We start from the raw sequence: 16,735 nt of genomic DNA on the forward strand, positions 1-16,735 counted from the left end.
TGTTGCTGTCAAAGCTGTCGGGAGGCTGCCAGTGAATTATGCACGCCCGGGTGACTCGCTGAGTAGATCATTTGAAAATGTCGTGGCAGGGAAAGCGCAGGTATAATTGATAGCGGGCATTCCGGCTGCATCCTGTTTACGTGTGCAAGTTTCATGAAGAGCCCCCTCCACTGAGGGTCTGCCTCACGCTTTTCACCCGCAGCGGGATGTGCCCGCACAGCTCGGCTGCATCTAATTAGACGTGAACTTTGCCCGAAAGGTTGACTTGTGATATTTTGGTTTAACGGAGCTCGTGAACTCGTTGGTTTTAGTTTGTCAGAGTAAGTGAAATGGAGAAAGCGCGGGGAGTTGTGCCCTAAATGTTCTCGAGCAGCGGTTTTCAGTGTCCCATTTTTAGGGGCGTCGCTGTTTTTTTTACGGCTTCGGCATGGGCAGTAAATGGATGGGAAACGTTGCTAACGCATGTATATTCAAATGAAGATCGGTTTGTTGATTAACAAGTGTTGTTATTAAAATGAGTGACACTCCTTCTTGGGACTGGCTCCATGTCAGACCTTCAAGAAGAAATCAACCCAAACATATTTTTTTGAAGAATATATATTTCCAGCAGACCCAGGGGGCGGCCATTTTTTCATTTCTGTCTTCTGAAAATGACATCACAGCTACCAGTGTTCAGCTAACGACCAATCACAGCTCACCTGTCTTCTAAAGCTGAGCCGCGATTGGTCGTTCCCAAAGCCCTGGGTAGTTGTGATGTCATTTTCAGTCGACAGAAGTGACAAAATGGCCTCCCCCGGGGATGGCTAAAAACGGGTGGATTAACTCTTATTCCACAAACGTAATATTTATCAGAATGCCTTGTTTCAACTAGTCGAACATATTCTTGGAAAAAAAATATGTTTGGGTTTGATTTCCCCTTTAATCATTAACAAGGTCCAGTATTGCACTGCTGAAAAGTTCATATTTTTTTTGTTTCTTGCATTTCAAAAATGGTGTACAACTGCTTTTCAGACTCATTGTTTAAAGACGCAAAATCAGCCACTGCAACTTGAATACGTCCCAGAAAGGCTACCGACATCAGGTGATGTAATCTTCTTCCGATGTATCCGAAATGTATTCATGTCTGTCTGCCCCCCCCCAAAAAAAAAAAAAACAGTGAAGAAAGCTTTACTTGGAAGTCCACATGTTCACCTCGGGCACCATCTGGCACCATCTGGCATCGGTGCACTTGTCACCAGAAGTGATCGGTGCACTGTCTGGTCCATCTTTCGAAAGACGGGGACGCCACTGTTGTTTTTGAGCTCTGCGAATTGATTGTCAGCATAACTGTGCATCTGAAATTGTGTAGAATAGGTTGCGCCGATCAAACAGCGGCGTGCGGGCGGGCGCGCCCAGCGGGTGGTCGACTTTCGCCTTCATCTGACAACCCACAGATCGTTGACTGCGGGCTCCGTGTGACAGTATCAAACGGTGCCACCGCGGGTTCAGTGACGGTGAGATGTAATTGCACGGTGTTGCATTGGAAAGGGGAGGAGGACGGCGAGGGAGGCGGAATTGAGGGAGGGAGGAATCATCGTTAACCGATGCACAGACGATTCAATGGAGGATATAGCGGAGCCTCGCTGCCCAGATAGCGAAAGATGTTGACTCAATGTTGAATTTGGGTTAAGAAGGTTGATTTTTGGTTACGGTTGAAGATTGACGGTCAACGTTGATTCAACATTTTATCAATGTTGAATTTCGGATTAAAAGATGCAGTTGAATTAGTTGGTTGTTTTTTTTTTCCCCCAAAAATCGCCTTGCTATACATGGTTGTTTTTTTTCCCCTCAAAAATGCCTTACCGTGCATGGTCGTTTTTTTCCCCAAAAAACTCTTCCTATAAATGGTCTTTTTTCCCCCAAAACACCTTACAATACATGGTCATTTTTTTCCAAGGCGTTTTTTGGGAACACACGACCATATAGTATGGCGTTTTTTTAAAAAAAATGACCATGTATATATGGCGTTTTTTGGAAAAAAAATGACCATGTATAGTAAGGCGTGTTTTAGTAAGGCGTTTTTGTTGGAAAAAAAACGACCATGTATAGTAAGGCGTTTTTGATAAAAAAACAAACAAAAAAAAACGACCATGTATAGTAGGGCGTTTTTTGTGGAAAAAAAAACGGCCATGTAAGGCAAAAAATGACCATGTATAGTAAGGCGTGTTTTAGTAAGGCGTTTTTGTTGGGAAAAAAACGACCATGTATAGTAAGGCATTTTTTAAAAAAAACAAAAAAACAACAACAACAAAAAACCGACCAAGTATTGTAAGGTGTTATTTTGAAAAAAAAAAAGACCATGTATAGTAAGGCCTTTTTGGGAAAAAAATACCATATATAGTAAGGCATTTTTTGGTAAAAAAAACAAACAACAAAAACGACCATGTATAGTCAGGCATTTTTTGTGAAAAAAAAGGCCATGTATAGTAAGGCATTTCTTTGTGGAAAAAAAAAACTACCATGGCGTTTTTTTGTGAAAAAAATGACCATGTATTATAAGGGTTTTTTGTGAAAAAAAAACAAAAAAAACAAAACTATACTATGTGATATTTCTGGAGAACTTGCGTGAATGCTGAAAATGCTGAATGCAAAAAAAAAATGACTGTAGTGAAGTGTAATGATGGGTTACTGCCCAAGGTCAGAATCAAACCAGGGTTTCCAACCCAGGACAGGAACTTGCAACACTATTGATTGAGCAACAACGACTTGTTTCCGGTACATTGAATGCCACAGATAAAATGGATCACTAAAAGTGAAAAATTGAACGGTTTCTGTATTAGATTTAATCACAATACCACAAGCTGGCAGCAGTCAGACCATTGTTCATTGACATTAAAAAAAACAAGACAATATGAGGCAGGATTCAAACCAAGAACCCCTTGGGCAGTGATTAAGCAACACTACTAAGTGAGCTAAACCCAAGGTATCATAGAGTGAGTGGTCATGTTCAATTGTAATCAAGGGTGTGGAATGCTGAAAAGTCATCTCTGTCCCTTTAGAAATGAATGGGGAATTGTTGTAGTAAAATATTAAACTTTAAGAAAAAAACAACAACCATGTATAGTAAGGCGTTTAAAAAACAAAACAAAAAACCCCCACCATGTATAGTAAGGCTTTTTTTTTTCACTAGCAACACTCATTTCTTTGTCACTTTTTTTTTTTTTTAAGAGCGATTTTCATTTTGCCAGCCGCTCATGAAGGGATACTTACAGTAGAAAGCAAGAAATCCACTGATTTAAAATTTGCCACTTAAACTTACAAGCATTATCGCTCTTTGTTAATGGAACGGCTTCTGTGATTAATGGCGATATTCCCACATAGAAAAGGCAGTAGCAAGTCTGTCAGGACTTCAACCTTGGAACAGCAAAAAAAAAAAAAAAAAAAAAAAACCCAAACAAAACAAGAATTGTTGATGAAGAGATGAAGAGAAAATTGTCTGAATATTTACAAGAGTATACATCGCAGCAAACTTAAGCCGCCATTTTTTTTTCTTCTCCACTCATACGTCAATGTGAAAAGTAGACACAGGGATCTTTTTAGTCCTCCAATTCTTGCCAAGTCCTACGATGTTGAAATGTATCCATAAATATTTCTTCCTCCATCTGTTCACATCCAATCACCAGGTGCTTGATTTGCTTTACTAATAGACGCTCACAGGGAGCCGCCTCAGCTTGTCTGTCTGCGACGCATTTTCAACAAGCAGATGCTATCTGTCAGGTAGTTTCATTTCAAACACTTTTGCCGACACTCTAAGAAAGATGTTTTTGTTGCTGTTAAGTTTATTTTGGATTAATAGCACGATTGTGTTCTGGCATGCTAAATCGTTAGCCTTTCGTTAGCTTGGCCCTGGTTAATGACGTCAGTTCAGCATAACATGCTGTGTTAGCGTGGTTGGTTCCATTTCTTTGCTCTCAGGAAGACCTTGAAATTTTCAAAGTTTGAGAACTAAAAAAAACCCCCCAAAAAACCTATCCAGTCAGTTTAAAGGGTGTTAAGTGAGGACTTTTCAAATTATATGACATGAGAAGGAAACAGTACTTTTTACTTTTACCTCACGGAATACATTTCAGAGCCTGTACTTTTTTAAAAAAACTTTTACTTGAGTAATTAATTGAGTACTTTCCCTTTTACCAAAGTCATTTTTGCATTCAGGCCATTGTACTTTTAATCAAGTACGGAATATTAGTACTTCTCCCATCCCTGCAGATGAAGCTATTCATCACTCAGCCCTCGGGGAAGATTTTGTGTAGAACGCGGCATGCGGCACGAAATATTCACACGGTACATACTCTCAGTCAGAAACTCCAGGTATGCACAACAGTTAAAATAAATAAATCTGATTTAATAGGCAAGCTCACAAACGAGCATCTGTTACACTCAAACATTGTAATTTGTCTCGTAGACTTCTGTATGGTTTGTTTATGAACAGTACACACAGTTACATGCTTGTGTGTCCAGGTGCCTGTGTGCGTGTAGTGCAACATTTATTGCCAAAAGCCAACCTGAGACGCACTGGAGGTAAGGATGAGGACGAGATTCATCCCCCCCCCCACCCCCCACCCCCCCGCCGTAATTGGTCTTTTTCCCGGCGTAATTGGTCGTATTTTGTCCCCGAATGCTGGTTTCCTTGTCTGGTATCTGAAGAAGGCTTGTGTTACGCCGGCAGACAGATGGTTTGAAGCACATTTTGTTTGGTTTCTGCAAGGAGACTTCCCTGCTGGGAATGCTCTCGGGTAAAAAAAAACAAAAAAAAACACACAGAGCTTTTACAGTAAATCTAACTTTTGTAACACAGCATGAAGAATCAAGAAGCATAGAGCGTATTATTATTATTATTTTTTTTATAACATTCTTTTACATCTGAGTTAGCTAATTAATCATTGAGAGTTGAGAACTTGATTAATTGCATCTTAAAGCGGAAGTCAATCCAAACATATTTTTTTCTAAATATGTTCCCAGCAGCCCACTAGTTGAAACACGGCATTCTGATTAAGTTTTGCGTTTGTGGGATATAAGTTAAGCAGCAAAATGCACTCGTTTTTAGCCATCTCTGGAGGCGGCCATTTTGTCTTCTGTCGACTGAAAATGACATCACAACTGCTTACAACGACCAACCACGGCTGACCTGTTTTCTGAATCTGAGCCGTGATTGGTCGTCGTGAGCAGTTGTGATGTCATTTTCAGTCGACAGAAGACAAAATGGCCGCCCCCAGAGATGGCTAAAAAGGGGCCTATTAACTCTTATTCCACAAACGCAATATTTATCAGAATGCCATCACGGCTCAGATTCAGAAAACAGGTCAACCGTGATTGGTCGTTGTGAGCAGTTGTGATGTCATTTTCAGTCAACAAAAGACAAAATGGCCGCCCCCAGAGATGGCTAAAAACGAGTGCATTAACACTTATTCCACAAACGCAATATTTATCAGAATGCCCCGTTTCAACTAGTGGGCTTGCTGGGAACATATTCTTGCAAAAAATATGTTTGGGTTGACTTCCGATTAAAAGTGGGAGTTTGCAGCGCTAGCAAGGTTCGAACGTAGCCTCACTAGGACACACACCCTGGGCCATTCGTACAAGTAGTGCACTAGAAAAATATACTGTCGCAATTAACCGATTCAGAATTTGGGCCAAAAACAATTACATAAATCAAACGCCCACTGGCCAAAAGTAAATAGACCGTACTGTATTGCGAAGCATATTCTATGCATGAAGAAAATTCATTTGTTTCCTCTTTTTTTCTAGTGGCTGCGCATTGAGGAGTTCATAAAATGAATAAACGCCTTATAGTGCTCATCTCAAACTATAACAATGACAAAAAAATAAAACCTGCATTAACATTTTGACACTATACAACGTTGATCCGCAAAAAATAAGCTATAGTTATTGTGCGGCCAAAACTTGTACTGGCAGCCAATTAAGAAAAGACATCCGTGACTTAGAATAAAATGTGCATATACAGTAAATTTCTACTTTCAATTGTCCAATAAAAGCACAGCAGCACTCAGTAGAGAGCAGAAGTCCGCCAAGGCTGACAATAGTCCTAAATTGCATCAACAACAAAGCGTATCGCTACATGGGTACCCGCATCCTGCTGTTTTGTGTGGAAGTCAGTCTCGGAGAGTTGCTTATTAACTATAGTGTGTAAGATGGTTTTCAAATTGTTTTTCTTGGACTGCTGTGCCCTAAAAGTTTTTCACTCAAGACACTAAAAAAAAAAATTGTTTTCTTTTTTTGTGATACATCTGACACACATTTTGTGGACATTACCTTCTGTGCTTGGCCATTACTAAACCAGATTGAAGTGACAGTAACTTTTACAAAGATGCAGCCAAATCTGTTTGGCGATCTCGCAAGCTGCAATATGCTTGTTGTTTCGCTTTAATGGGATGTTAAAAGCAGAAGAATGGGAGAAGAGAAGAAGGAACACTCCGAGTTGCGTGAAGTAGGGCCGCACGATATCGGAAAAACATGCGGTATGCAATATGGGTGTTGAACATTGAATATTGTGATGTTCTTTTTTTTTTTATGAGCTCTTTTTTTTATTTTGACAGTATCGTGAGCTTTTTATACATCGCCAACCTCCCCACATTATCGCGCTAATTATCGTATCGTGACATTTGGATATCGTGACATCCTCAGCCAAACTATGAAAAAAAAACCCTGCGACTTATAGTCCTGAAAATACGGTAATTCCGTGATTTCTTTGTGTACCACTAGAGGGCGCTCGTGTAGCACCAGTGGTATTCGTGCTACACGTTGAGAATCTCGGCCCTCGACTGGTCACCGGATAATCGTAGACCCGGCAAACGATTATAGGCAACTTTTCATGACTTGCAGGGGAGGCATTGGTCCAACAGATGGCACTGTTTTTCTTCCGTCCGAATATGCATTTTATATGTAATACAGATCAAGCATTCATTTGCGTAACCGAGGTGAATAAATCAACGTGCACAGACACCATCCATCTTAATAACATTCATTAACGACAAAAGTACGCCCGGAATGCATTTGTTTTCATGGAAAGCCCTATTTGCATTTCAATAAACTCCGCGCAGTTCCCAGCGTCCATTGAGTTTGGCTCCCTTTGTTAGCGACAGCGAGAGGGGGGTAAAAGGTTCCTGACACAATGCAAGGGCTCCAAATGAATGTTTAAATGGGAGGGTGAGCACTAAAGAAAAAGAACGCTGACACCGCTAAGATAATGGAGTTGCCACGTTAACACCTCCACCAAGATACAAATCACACACGCTCTTGGGTGGACTTTCTTACATTTTTTTTTTTTTTTTTTTTTTTTTTTGGGGCTTAAAAGAGTCCAATGCACTCGAGCAGAGTTTGTCGAGCACTCCTCAAGAAACAATCACTGAGTGTATGGCAGGTAGAAGCGGGGCTGAGAGGAGGGCGCTTTATTGATTGGCGCAAAAGGCATCCGGTGCCATGAAAAATACATTGTCCTCCCTCTCAATTTGGTGGTAATGCTGCTTGTCACCTCTCATAGACAGCCTATAATTTGATCAATCAATAAGGCAACATCAAGATGAGTGGACTTGACATTTTGAAGGGAAGGGACACCCACCAGCTGATCAATTTTGCACGGAGCATTAAACACAAAGCCTCTTTTCTTACGAGGCTCCTGTCAGAACGGGCAAAAGTATCGGGACAAGGGCGCAACTCTGAAATGAATTGGAAAGTTACGAGAGGGGGGGCGTTGCACTCTTTTTATTATTATCTATTATTATTTACATTACCTCTTGGAATGTCTTTTTTTTTTTTTTCAAGTTGAACACAACTTTAACGGTGGAAGTTGTTTATCAATTATTTATCTTGGTGTCATTACACATATGTGGTAGTTGTACGGGGTGTGTAGACTTTTTTTTTTTTTCATAGCCACTGTATATGGAATTAATGTAACGTTAGCCCCAAAAAAGTGTTCCTGAGAATTCTTTATCTAAATGTAATCCATGCCAGGCCTTGGCTTTCGGTTTTTGCCTCAAAACTAGATGAGTCTGACCCCTTTAGCGTAGTAAACGCAGCCGGGAGGAAGTGGGCCTCATTCACATAAGTACAATTGAAAGCGCTCAAGTGGATGTCGGAATGTTGCAGGTATCAGACTATAGATATATTGCGCACACTCAGCCGAAATATTTTTGGGATGAACATATGATGGAGGTTTTTTTTTTTTTTAGTCAGGTTGTAAGATGTTTCATGGCACAGAGTCAGACCTGTTGCGAGTTTTTAATAATATCCTCTAGTCTAATGATACCGGAGACTGCGTTAGCGGTAGCACTCCAGAGTGGCTTAGGTCCTATTTGGTAGGCAGGACTTTTTGTGTTAGCCTTGGTGGATCTGAGTCCAGATCTGCCCCGCTGTCATATGATGTTCCGCAGGGTTCGATTTTGGGGCCCCTGGTGTTTTCATTGTATTTGCCGCCACTGGGTTCCATCTTAAGAAAACATGGTATTTCCTTTCACTGCTATGCAAATGAAAGTCAGAATTATGTCCGGCAAAGCAAAAAGGACACTTTCTCCTTACAGCCATTTTTGTCTTGTCTGGAGGAAATCAAGGCCTGGCTGGCACTGAATTTTTCTTGAATTTAACTGAAGAGAAAACACATTTTTATTCTTTGGCTTTTGACTCAGCACGAGACTCCGAATTGCTTTCGTGTTTCTATTGTATTTGTTATTCATTTGTTGTTTTAACTGTCTGTTTTCATACGTCTGATTTTCACGTTATGTGCAGCACTTTGTATGCAGCCGAGGTTGTTTTCAAAGTGCTCTATAAATAAAGTTGAGTTGAAGTGAGGAAGAAATGCCTATTCTGCAGACTGGAGAAGCATTTTAAGGCAAAACGTGATACCAGTAAAATAGGTGGCCCAATTTTTCTCATTTGTCAATTAGGAAAATTACCTATAGCCAAATAAATCCGGGGCTTGACATTGTGAGATCACTCAGATTGATTACTATGAGCGAGATGATATTCGTTTTTTTTTTTTTTGTTGTTGTTGTTTTTTTTTGCTTTTGAGCAAGGACCATTTTAACAATACCAAAAGGACGAAGAAAATTTTTTATACTGAAAAACAGTCCATTTATTATTTAAGCTGAAAAGTCTTGGACCAGAGGACTGTGGCGGGACGCTGACTTCAACCTGCGCATCCGGCGCTCTGTTTCTCTCTGACACCACACCCTTAAGTCGTTTCGCACCAAACTCGTCCAAGCATACCTTTATGAACCTCACTTTGTTAACTGTGTAGACACAGAGTTGCTTGGCAAAAGCAACGCGCCACACAATTCAATGGAATGCAATGCATGAAACAGACAATGCATCCGAGATCTTGTCATTTTGCAGTTCTTCCGTAGCAGGAACACAAATACTACTTGTTTGCGGGGAAAAATAAAATTAAAAAAAAAAAAAAAAAAATCCTTGCGTGTGTGAAAAGAAAATGAGGCCTCTCCTCAAGAGGCCTCATTCCTAACACTGCGTGCGCGCATTTTCCTTTTGGCATTGTTTATCCTTTTTATCCTTTTTACAGGCGGAAAAAAAAAAAGGCAGGCCAATCATTTCTGATTCGCAACTCCAAACACAAACACACTACCACCTACTTAACAGAAAGACACGTGCTTGCAATATTTTGCGTAGGAAGCATCGGCAATAGTTCTTTGTTGTTTGTTGATATTTACACTGTGAAGCAAAATTGTATCGACATTCCACCTTAAAGGTGTAATTCTTTGTATACAGATGTTGTATCAAAGAATTAAAATGCAGTGATATTTAGCTGTAAAACACACATTCTTTTTTGGGCCTTTGAATAGACGGCATGTTTGCATGCTACTGGAAATTCCGCTTTATTAATTTCACTCAGCTCACAGCCTACACATTACATTACGAACCTTTTTTTTTTTTTTTTTTTTTTTAATGTAAGTGAGCTGTGAAATGATAGTTTTTGTGAAACTTTTTGTCAGGTCAAAACGTGATTCCTTTAGTAGAAAGTCTCATGAAGAAAATAACGGGATGAAGGAAGATGATTGAACTGATAAGACTCTGTCAGACAATTTTACATGCAATAATTAAAACTTTTATCTATAATTAACAGAATATTTTGCACAAAGTGGGACTACGGAGAACTTCTGGTTGAGTTAACAAAAAAAAAAAAACACACACACACACGCACAGCTGGCCACAGTATGAAATAAGACAATAGAAATCAGTGATATAAAAAAAAAAGGAAAAGATTTTATTCTCCAGTTTGCTGCTTTGTTCGATTGAAGTGAAGCTTACTGGCAGTGTCAATCCGTCTTATCTTTGAAAGCCTATTTGCTTTTTGGAACAAAAACATAACAGACTGACTGAAACTGAATCGTAAAAACAGCAGAGCACAACCAAAAATTGATTAAAGGATGGATCATTTCTACGTATTTATCTATTTATATATTATATATTATTTTATATGGCTTTTGTCCTTTAAAGGGAAAGTCAACCCAAACATATATTTTTTTCAAGAATATGTTCTATGCAGGTCCACTAGTTGAAACAAGGCAAAATGATTAATATCGTCGCTGTCCAGCGAAAAACACTTATGTCCAATTTTTGAAAAAAATTAAATTGTCACGTTAATGCGATGTCTGTAACGCGGAAACACCATTCACGTAAAAATAAGAAATTGGAAAAAAAATGGAGATAAGTGTTTTTCACATGACAGCGGCGATATGAAATATGAGTTAAAGCAAGAAAATCCACCCGTTTTTATCCATCTCAGGGGGCGGCCATTTTGTCACTTCTGTCCGCAGAATCACGGCTCACCTATTTTCTGAAGCTGAGCTATGATTATCTGAGCCCTGAGCATTTGTGATATCATTTTCAGTCGACAGAAGTGACAAAATGGCCGCCCCCTCCCCCAGAGATGGCTAAAAATGGCTGGATTTTCTTGCTTAACTCATATTCCACAAACACAATATTAATCAGAATGCTGTGTTTCAACTAGTGCGACTGCATAGAACACAGTCTTTAAAAAAAAAAAATGTTTGGGTTGACTTCCGCTTGAAATGAATCAACTCTTAGTACACCTTTTACATAAACGCGAATGTAAATACGCCACGCAAATTCAGTACACCTACACAATCTAATTACTTCCACTACAAGAGCTGAATTAAGCACTAGGGAGCCAAAATTCACATCGTTATGCCCCCCCGGATGTCCCAAGGACATTGTAAAAAAACAGAAGTAAAACATATATCATCATAATGTAAGCAGAAGAGATGAGAAATGGCTGTGTTGGTGAAGAGGGCTACGAGTTGGATGCAACTCGATGAGGAGATGGAGCACCACAGGCGCAGCTAAAAAAATGACTTCAGTTTCCCCCCCTTTAATTAACAATCGAACACTGAGGCACCAATGAACGGAGCCACGTACCGCTATGATGAATTATCGTCCGGACGCTTCTTTTCCTCGGTAAGAACACTGAAAATAGGATGTGGATGACCTGAGAAAAATTGACAGGGCAACAAAGGAGCCTGTACTCACGTAATAGAGTGGCCTTGTCAGTCCCCAGAACTGAACCTAATATAGTTCATATACGGTATCATTGCGAAATACATCTATTTTTTCCGATTTTTTTTTTTCCCCCCACAATGACTGAGTGGGAGAAGTAAAGCAGTTTTACTGCCTCATAGTGAAGAGTGGAGTTCGTTTGGAGAGTCCACTTAAATTACATGACACGGTTCCTTGTCCAATGGGTTAAGGGGGTGTTGGTATAGCAACGGCAGGGAAATCAGCGGAACAGGTAGATAGCGGCGTGCCGGCGCACCGAGAGTCGGCGTGGATGGTTTGTAGCGCTGACGGCCGTCTGATTCATTATAACTGATGAGTTGTCAGTGTGTCGACTGCCTGCCGGTTGGGTGATGAGGGCCTGAGCACGAGTTGAGGAAGGTTAACACTGGAAGGAAACTACTGATACAAGGGGGGTTGTTTCGGACAGCACATCGTTGTGAGGAGGGGGGGGCAGAGAGGCAGCAGTTAAGGCGGAAGTCAACCCAAACGTATTTTTTTCAAGGATATGTTCTATGCAAGCCCACTAGTTGAAAACAAGGCATTCTGATAAATATTGTGTTTGCGGAATAAGTGTGAATGCACTCGTTTTTAGCCATCTCAGGGGTCGGCCATTTTGTCACTTCTGTCGACTGAAAACGACATCACGACTGCTCACAGCGACCAATCACGGCTCGGATTCAGAAAACAGGTCAGCCGTGATTTGGGGCTGCCGTTTAATATTTGTCCACAAGATGGTGCTAGTCTTTCCAATTCAAAGCATGCGGCGAGATTTAAAAGGCTGAATCATTATTTCTGGTAAAACATCAAGACAACATTGCAACTTTGTGACCTCTCGAGTTCCAAATTGTGAGACCAGTAACTACTTGTTTAATAATGCCGTTTCAAAAATCAGTCAACTTGGTCGTAGAAACACAACAAACCCAAGCCCAAGTACAACCCCCCCTCTCCCCCATCAAGTGTTCCCTCTGTTCAGTCTTTGGGTTTACTTCACCTCAATGTTACAAGACTCATATGTTTCATAATAAAGGGGTGAAGGCGGGTTGCATGGGAAATGCCACATTAACATGTAATTAGAGTGACTTCTGTAATTAGTTTGCCCTTTGAGAAAGAAGCGCATGTCTGTGATAGTCGACAAAGAGACTAATTGTCTGTGAAGGTTACACGGAAGTTTCAAGCGCCGAGCTGCGCTTGTCTTCATACCCGGGTTGGATTATGGTTAACTTCTCATCCCCAAATATTGTTTCAAGGTGGCAACGAGGATTAATTTCCCCCCCCCCCCCCCCCCGCCTTCCACTTGAAAAGCTCGGCATCTACAACGGTATCCCTACAACCTCAAATACAATATTCAACACGCGGTGCCGATTTTTCACACTTGAAACTACGGTTTTGCCTCATTCAGTGGCAGGGGAGCAATTATTTACTCAAGTCTAAGTATTGATTATCATTACATCTATTAGGGCTCAGGCGAAGACGATTCTTTTGAAAAGTCCATTGTAATCATATTAAATATTGTATTTTTTTTTAAATTTTCTTTATGATTTATTCCCAACAAATAAAACATGATCTTCACAGCAAATAAAACTGGGCTGAGGCAGACTACGCAAAGCGACACACAAAACGCTGCGGAGTGAGCGTAGAGGCTAATGGAACTCCAAACTTTTCGTAAGATCGCCTGACAAGACTGCGCAGGGGTTCACAAAATCCAAGGCTGTTTACGTACATGTGTGTGCGCGAGTGTGTCGTCGGCGACGGCGCTAGGGCTGGACGGTTAATTGCTTGTGCAATATAATTGCGACATGATAAAATGCGATTTGCTGATTGCCAAGGCTGCGATTTTGACTGGTCATTGGAAGCGGTGAGCGAAATTTTCGGCGAGCGCAATTTTCGGCGAGTTGTTTGTCTCATCAGACCTTGAGGCGAGTATCTAAGATGTTTGATCTTTCGGGCCTTGAGGTAAAAAAAAAAAAAAAAAAAAAAAAAGCTTTACTCATTCACTGCCATTGACGAATTTACTTGTCTTTTAACAGTCCAGCCATTCAATCTCAGGAATGAATTTTTTTCAGAATTTTCTGAAAATGTCTTATGGCGACAAATAAGATGGTTTGAAAACGGCAGCGGCGCGCCCTGCAGAGTTGTAACGGCTGCCGGCAAAATCGCAAGATTAATTTCCAAAATCATCGCTGCTGTTTGGGTTAGCAATGGTGTTGAAACGGGCTCACAATAATGTTTACACCGTTTATATGAGCTGAGGAAAAAGTAGCGGACACCGTCGTGTCCTGAAGTAAAACTGGACAGTTTTGCGATGACTCGGGATAACTTTGTTTTTCTTGTCACGAGCAAAGCAAAATACTGTACAAGTGGGCAGACTGATAAATTATAGATAGACCGATGAATCACACATCAGCGTGACAGAGAGGAGTCACCTTCAGACACAATTCATTTCGGGAGGACGAGCTTGACACACGCTTGACAAGATGAGTGACGAGGCCACATTTCACAGTTAGCGATTGTTTGTTTATTCACTGTCATGACTGTTTTTCAGGAAACCAAAAATGTCACATAGAGTTCTTTGAGTGCGTAACTTGGGCCATACAGATGGTACACCGGAGTGACTTCTTATAAATAAGAGATTGTCTATGATGCTCTAAATCATAATCGGCTTTTTTTTTTTTTTTTTTAAATTCACGCATATCCGATTAAAATGTGTCAAATGAGTTGCCGTCAATTGAGTGAAGTAACAGAATCAAAAGAGCAATCAAAGGGAAGAAGGGGGGAGGGGCTAAGAAGTTCAGATCAGTAACAAGATAGAGAAGCCAACCCCAAAGTCATTTTTACAATGTTTGACCGCAATAATACAATATTGACATGTCCCCGGGGCTATTCCGTATCTACACACCTTCATTCCGGGTACCAGATCCAACACACATTCCTCCTTAGCATCATGCATTGATCTGGTTTCGGGAGACAGAGCAAAAACGGAAGAAAATGTATTCTTACAAATCGTTACTGTACATATAATACTGCTAAATAAAACTTTGCATTTATATAGGTAGAAAAATCTCCAGAGAATCTATCATTGCCGATTTGCAGTACAGTGCATACAGCAACTCTGCAAAAGCAAGCAGAGCACAAACAATACGATACGATAAAAATAGGATGATATAAAAAGAAAACAAACCAAAGTACGGGACGCACAGAATATGAAAGGGAACCTCAATTAAACACAAAGAACAAACATTTAAGTTAAGCGACAATATCAAGTTGGCATTTTGTCTTTAGTGGTGGCGCCGTGGCGAATAATCGATGGTGGTCAGTCGCTCTTCCTTTCCGTAGTGCCGTCACGGGTCCAAAGTTGGAGGCCGGCGCGTGAGTAAGATGCAGTGAAACGGGAGCCGAGGTCTGCTTTCCTCATCGCCTGATTTCCTTTGACTTCCCTCCGTCTTCATTCCGAAGGCAGTCCGGTGAGTTTGACTTTCAGTTCTCCGAATCAGAATCCGACCGGCTTCTAGGCAATGTTCTTGATTGCGTTCTCGTTCAACTTTTCCATGTAGTTCCTAAGATCCTTCGAGTCCCCGAGCTCAATGTCCGGACAAACCCACTTGATCTCACTGCTTTGCATCAACGCCAGCGGGCTAAGGACAGGACATCCGTTGCTGGATTTGATGTTGGAAAAAGTGGTGAATTTCACTCTCTTTCGCTTGGTTGTAGGGGAGTTGAGCGACTCGCTTCTGGGATCCCGGCATCCTCCCGCGCTCGCGTTCCCGTGCTGGGCGCCGCCATTTAACAGTTGGCTACCTTCCTCGGGGGTGCCGCCCGGCTCGTCCGGTTGCTGCTGCTGCTGCTGCAGGCACAGTCCCTCCTCTTGGCCCAACCAAACCCAGTCGTGGGAATGGGGCATCGTCTCCGGGGCCTCCAGAGACAGGTGCTTGCTTCGGTACTTGTACGTGTAAGAGATGCAGTTAATGAGGAATACGAGGATGGCCAGGCAGAAGACTCCCAACAGGGCGTACATTCCGATCTCCAGGTCGGTCATGGCTCTTCGGGCGGGCAGGTCGTCGTCGGTGCTGCGACTACGCGGATGCTCAACCTGGTCCGGATAGTCTGAGAATTCGCTTGGGATTTTCCCCCCCGTGTCTGCAGACAGACGCCCCCCATCGGCCCTCACCGGGACGTGGCCCCTGATGGTAGTAGTTCCACGGTCAGTGAGCCCGGTTTCCATATCAGAGATGGATCCGCCATAATGAGGGGTATCGGGTCGTGTACGCCGCTCTCCTGAATGTTTATAGAGCTCCTCGGGTCCTCCGAACCTCACCTGTACGTTGGCCATCCCGGTGGCCAAACTGCCGCGCTTCTTTCCATTTTGGCACGTCTCGGACATGCTCATTTCAACACGTACTAGCAAACCTTGGCCTTCGCCCTTGGCCACGATGACCGGCCACCGCCAGGCTGCGTTGCGCTGCGCCACCACCACCCGCTCGTCCAGCGAGGTGGCCGTCAGGGTCAAATGGGCCGGGTTGTAATTCTCGAGTGGAGTCATGGAGCCGTCGCTAAACTGTAGCCAGGCACTGATGAAGGACTCCTAGGGAATTGATATAGAGGAGCTTTTAGTTTTGTTTGAAATGTAACTTTTGTACACCCAAAAAATTATATATATATATATATATATATATATATATATATTAAAAAAAAAATATATATATATATATATATATATATATATATATATATATATATATATATATATATATATATTAAAAAAAAAAAATATATATATATATATATATATAAATGTATACATATAATATATATTTTTTAAATATATAGATATTAAAAAAAAAAATATATATATATATATATATATATATATATATATATATATATATATATATATATATATATATATATATATATATATATATATATATATATATAGGCGGACCGGCCTACAGGCGGGTACTATTTTTTTTCCTCCCCCCCAAAAAATGCGAATGACGGACGACGAAAGGGTACCCACGCTGTAGAAATTGGTGTTAAGTGGAAATTTGAAACTGTATGCAAAAAAACAAATCACGAGAACAGTTTGGAGATAATAGGGCAGGACAAATAAGACGAGGCAGTAAGTACTTCTCTCAACCCTCACCAAGGCCTCGGT

General features: G+C 41.2%; 1 protein-coding gene across 7 annotated transcripts in view; it reads right to left on the reverse strand.

The window, feature by feature from the left end:
- Window positions 1–14,075: 14,075 nt before the first annotated feature.
- LOC147135722 (transmembrane protein 132C) overlaps window positions 14,076–16,735 on the reverse strand; it is a 163,194-nt gene continuing 160,534 nt past the window's right edge. For all 7 annotated transcript variants that reach the window (XM_086054099.1, XM_086054097.1, XM_086054098.1 and 4 more), the window contains one exon: window positions 14,076–16,162. In XM_086054099.1, coding sequence (XP_085910225.1) covers window positions 15,089–16,162 — 1,074 coding nt within the window. In that variant the 3' untranslated portion in view covers window positions 14,076–15,088. The remainder of the gene's footprint in view (window positions 16,163–16,735) is intronic.

This window comes from Filicampus tigris, chromosome 15 (assembly GCF_054856515.1).
Source record: "Filicampus tigris isolate MCC_2025a chromosome 15, RoL_Ftig_1.0, whole genome shotgun sequence".
Classification (NCBI taxonomy): Eukaryota; Metazoa; Chordata; class Actinopteri; order Syngnathiformes; family Syngnathidae; genus Filicampus; species Filicampus tigris.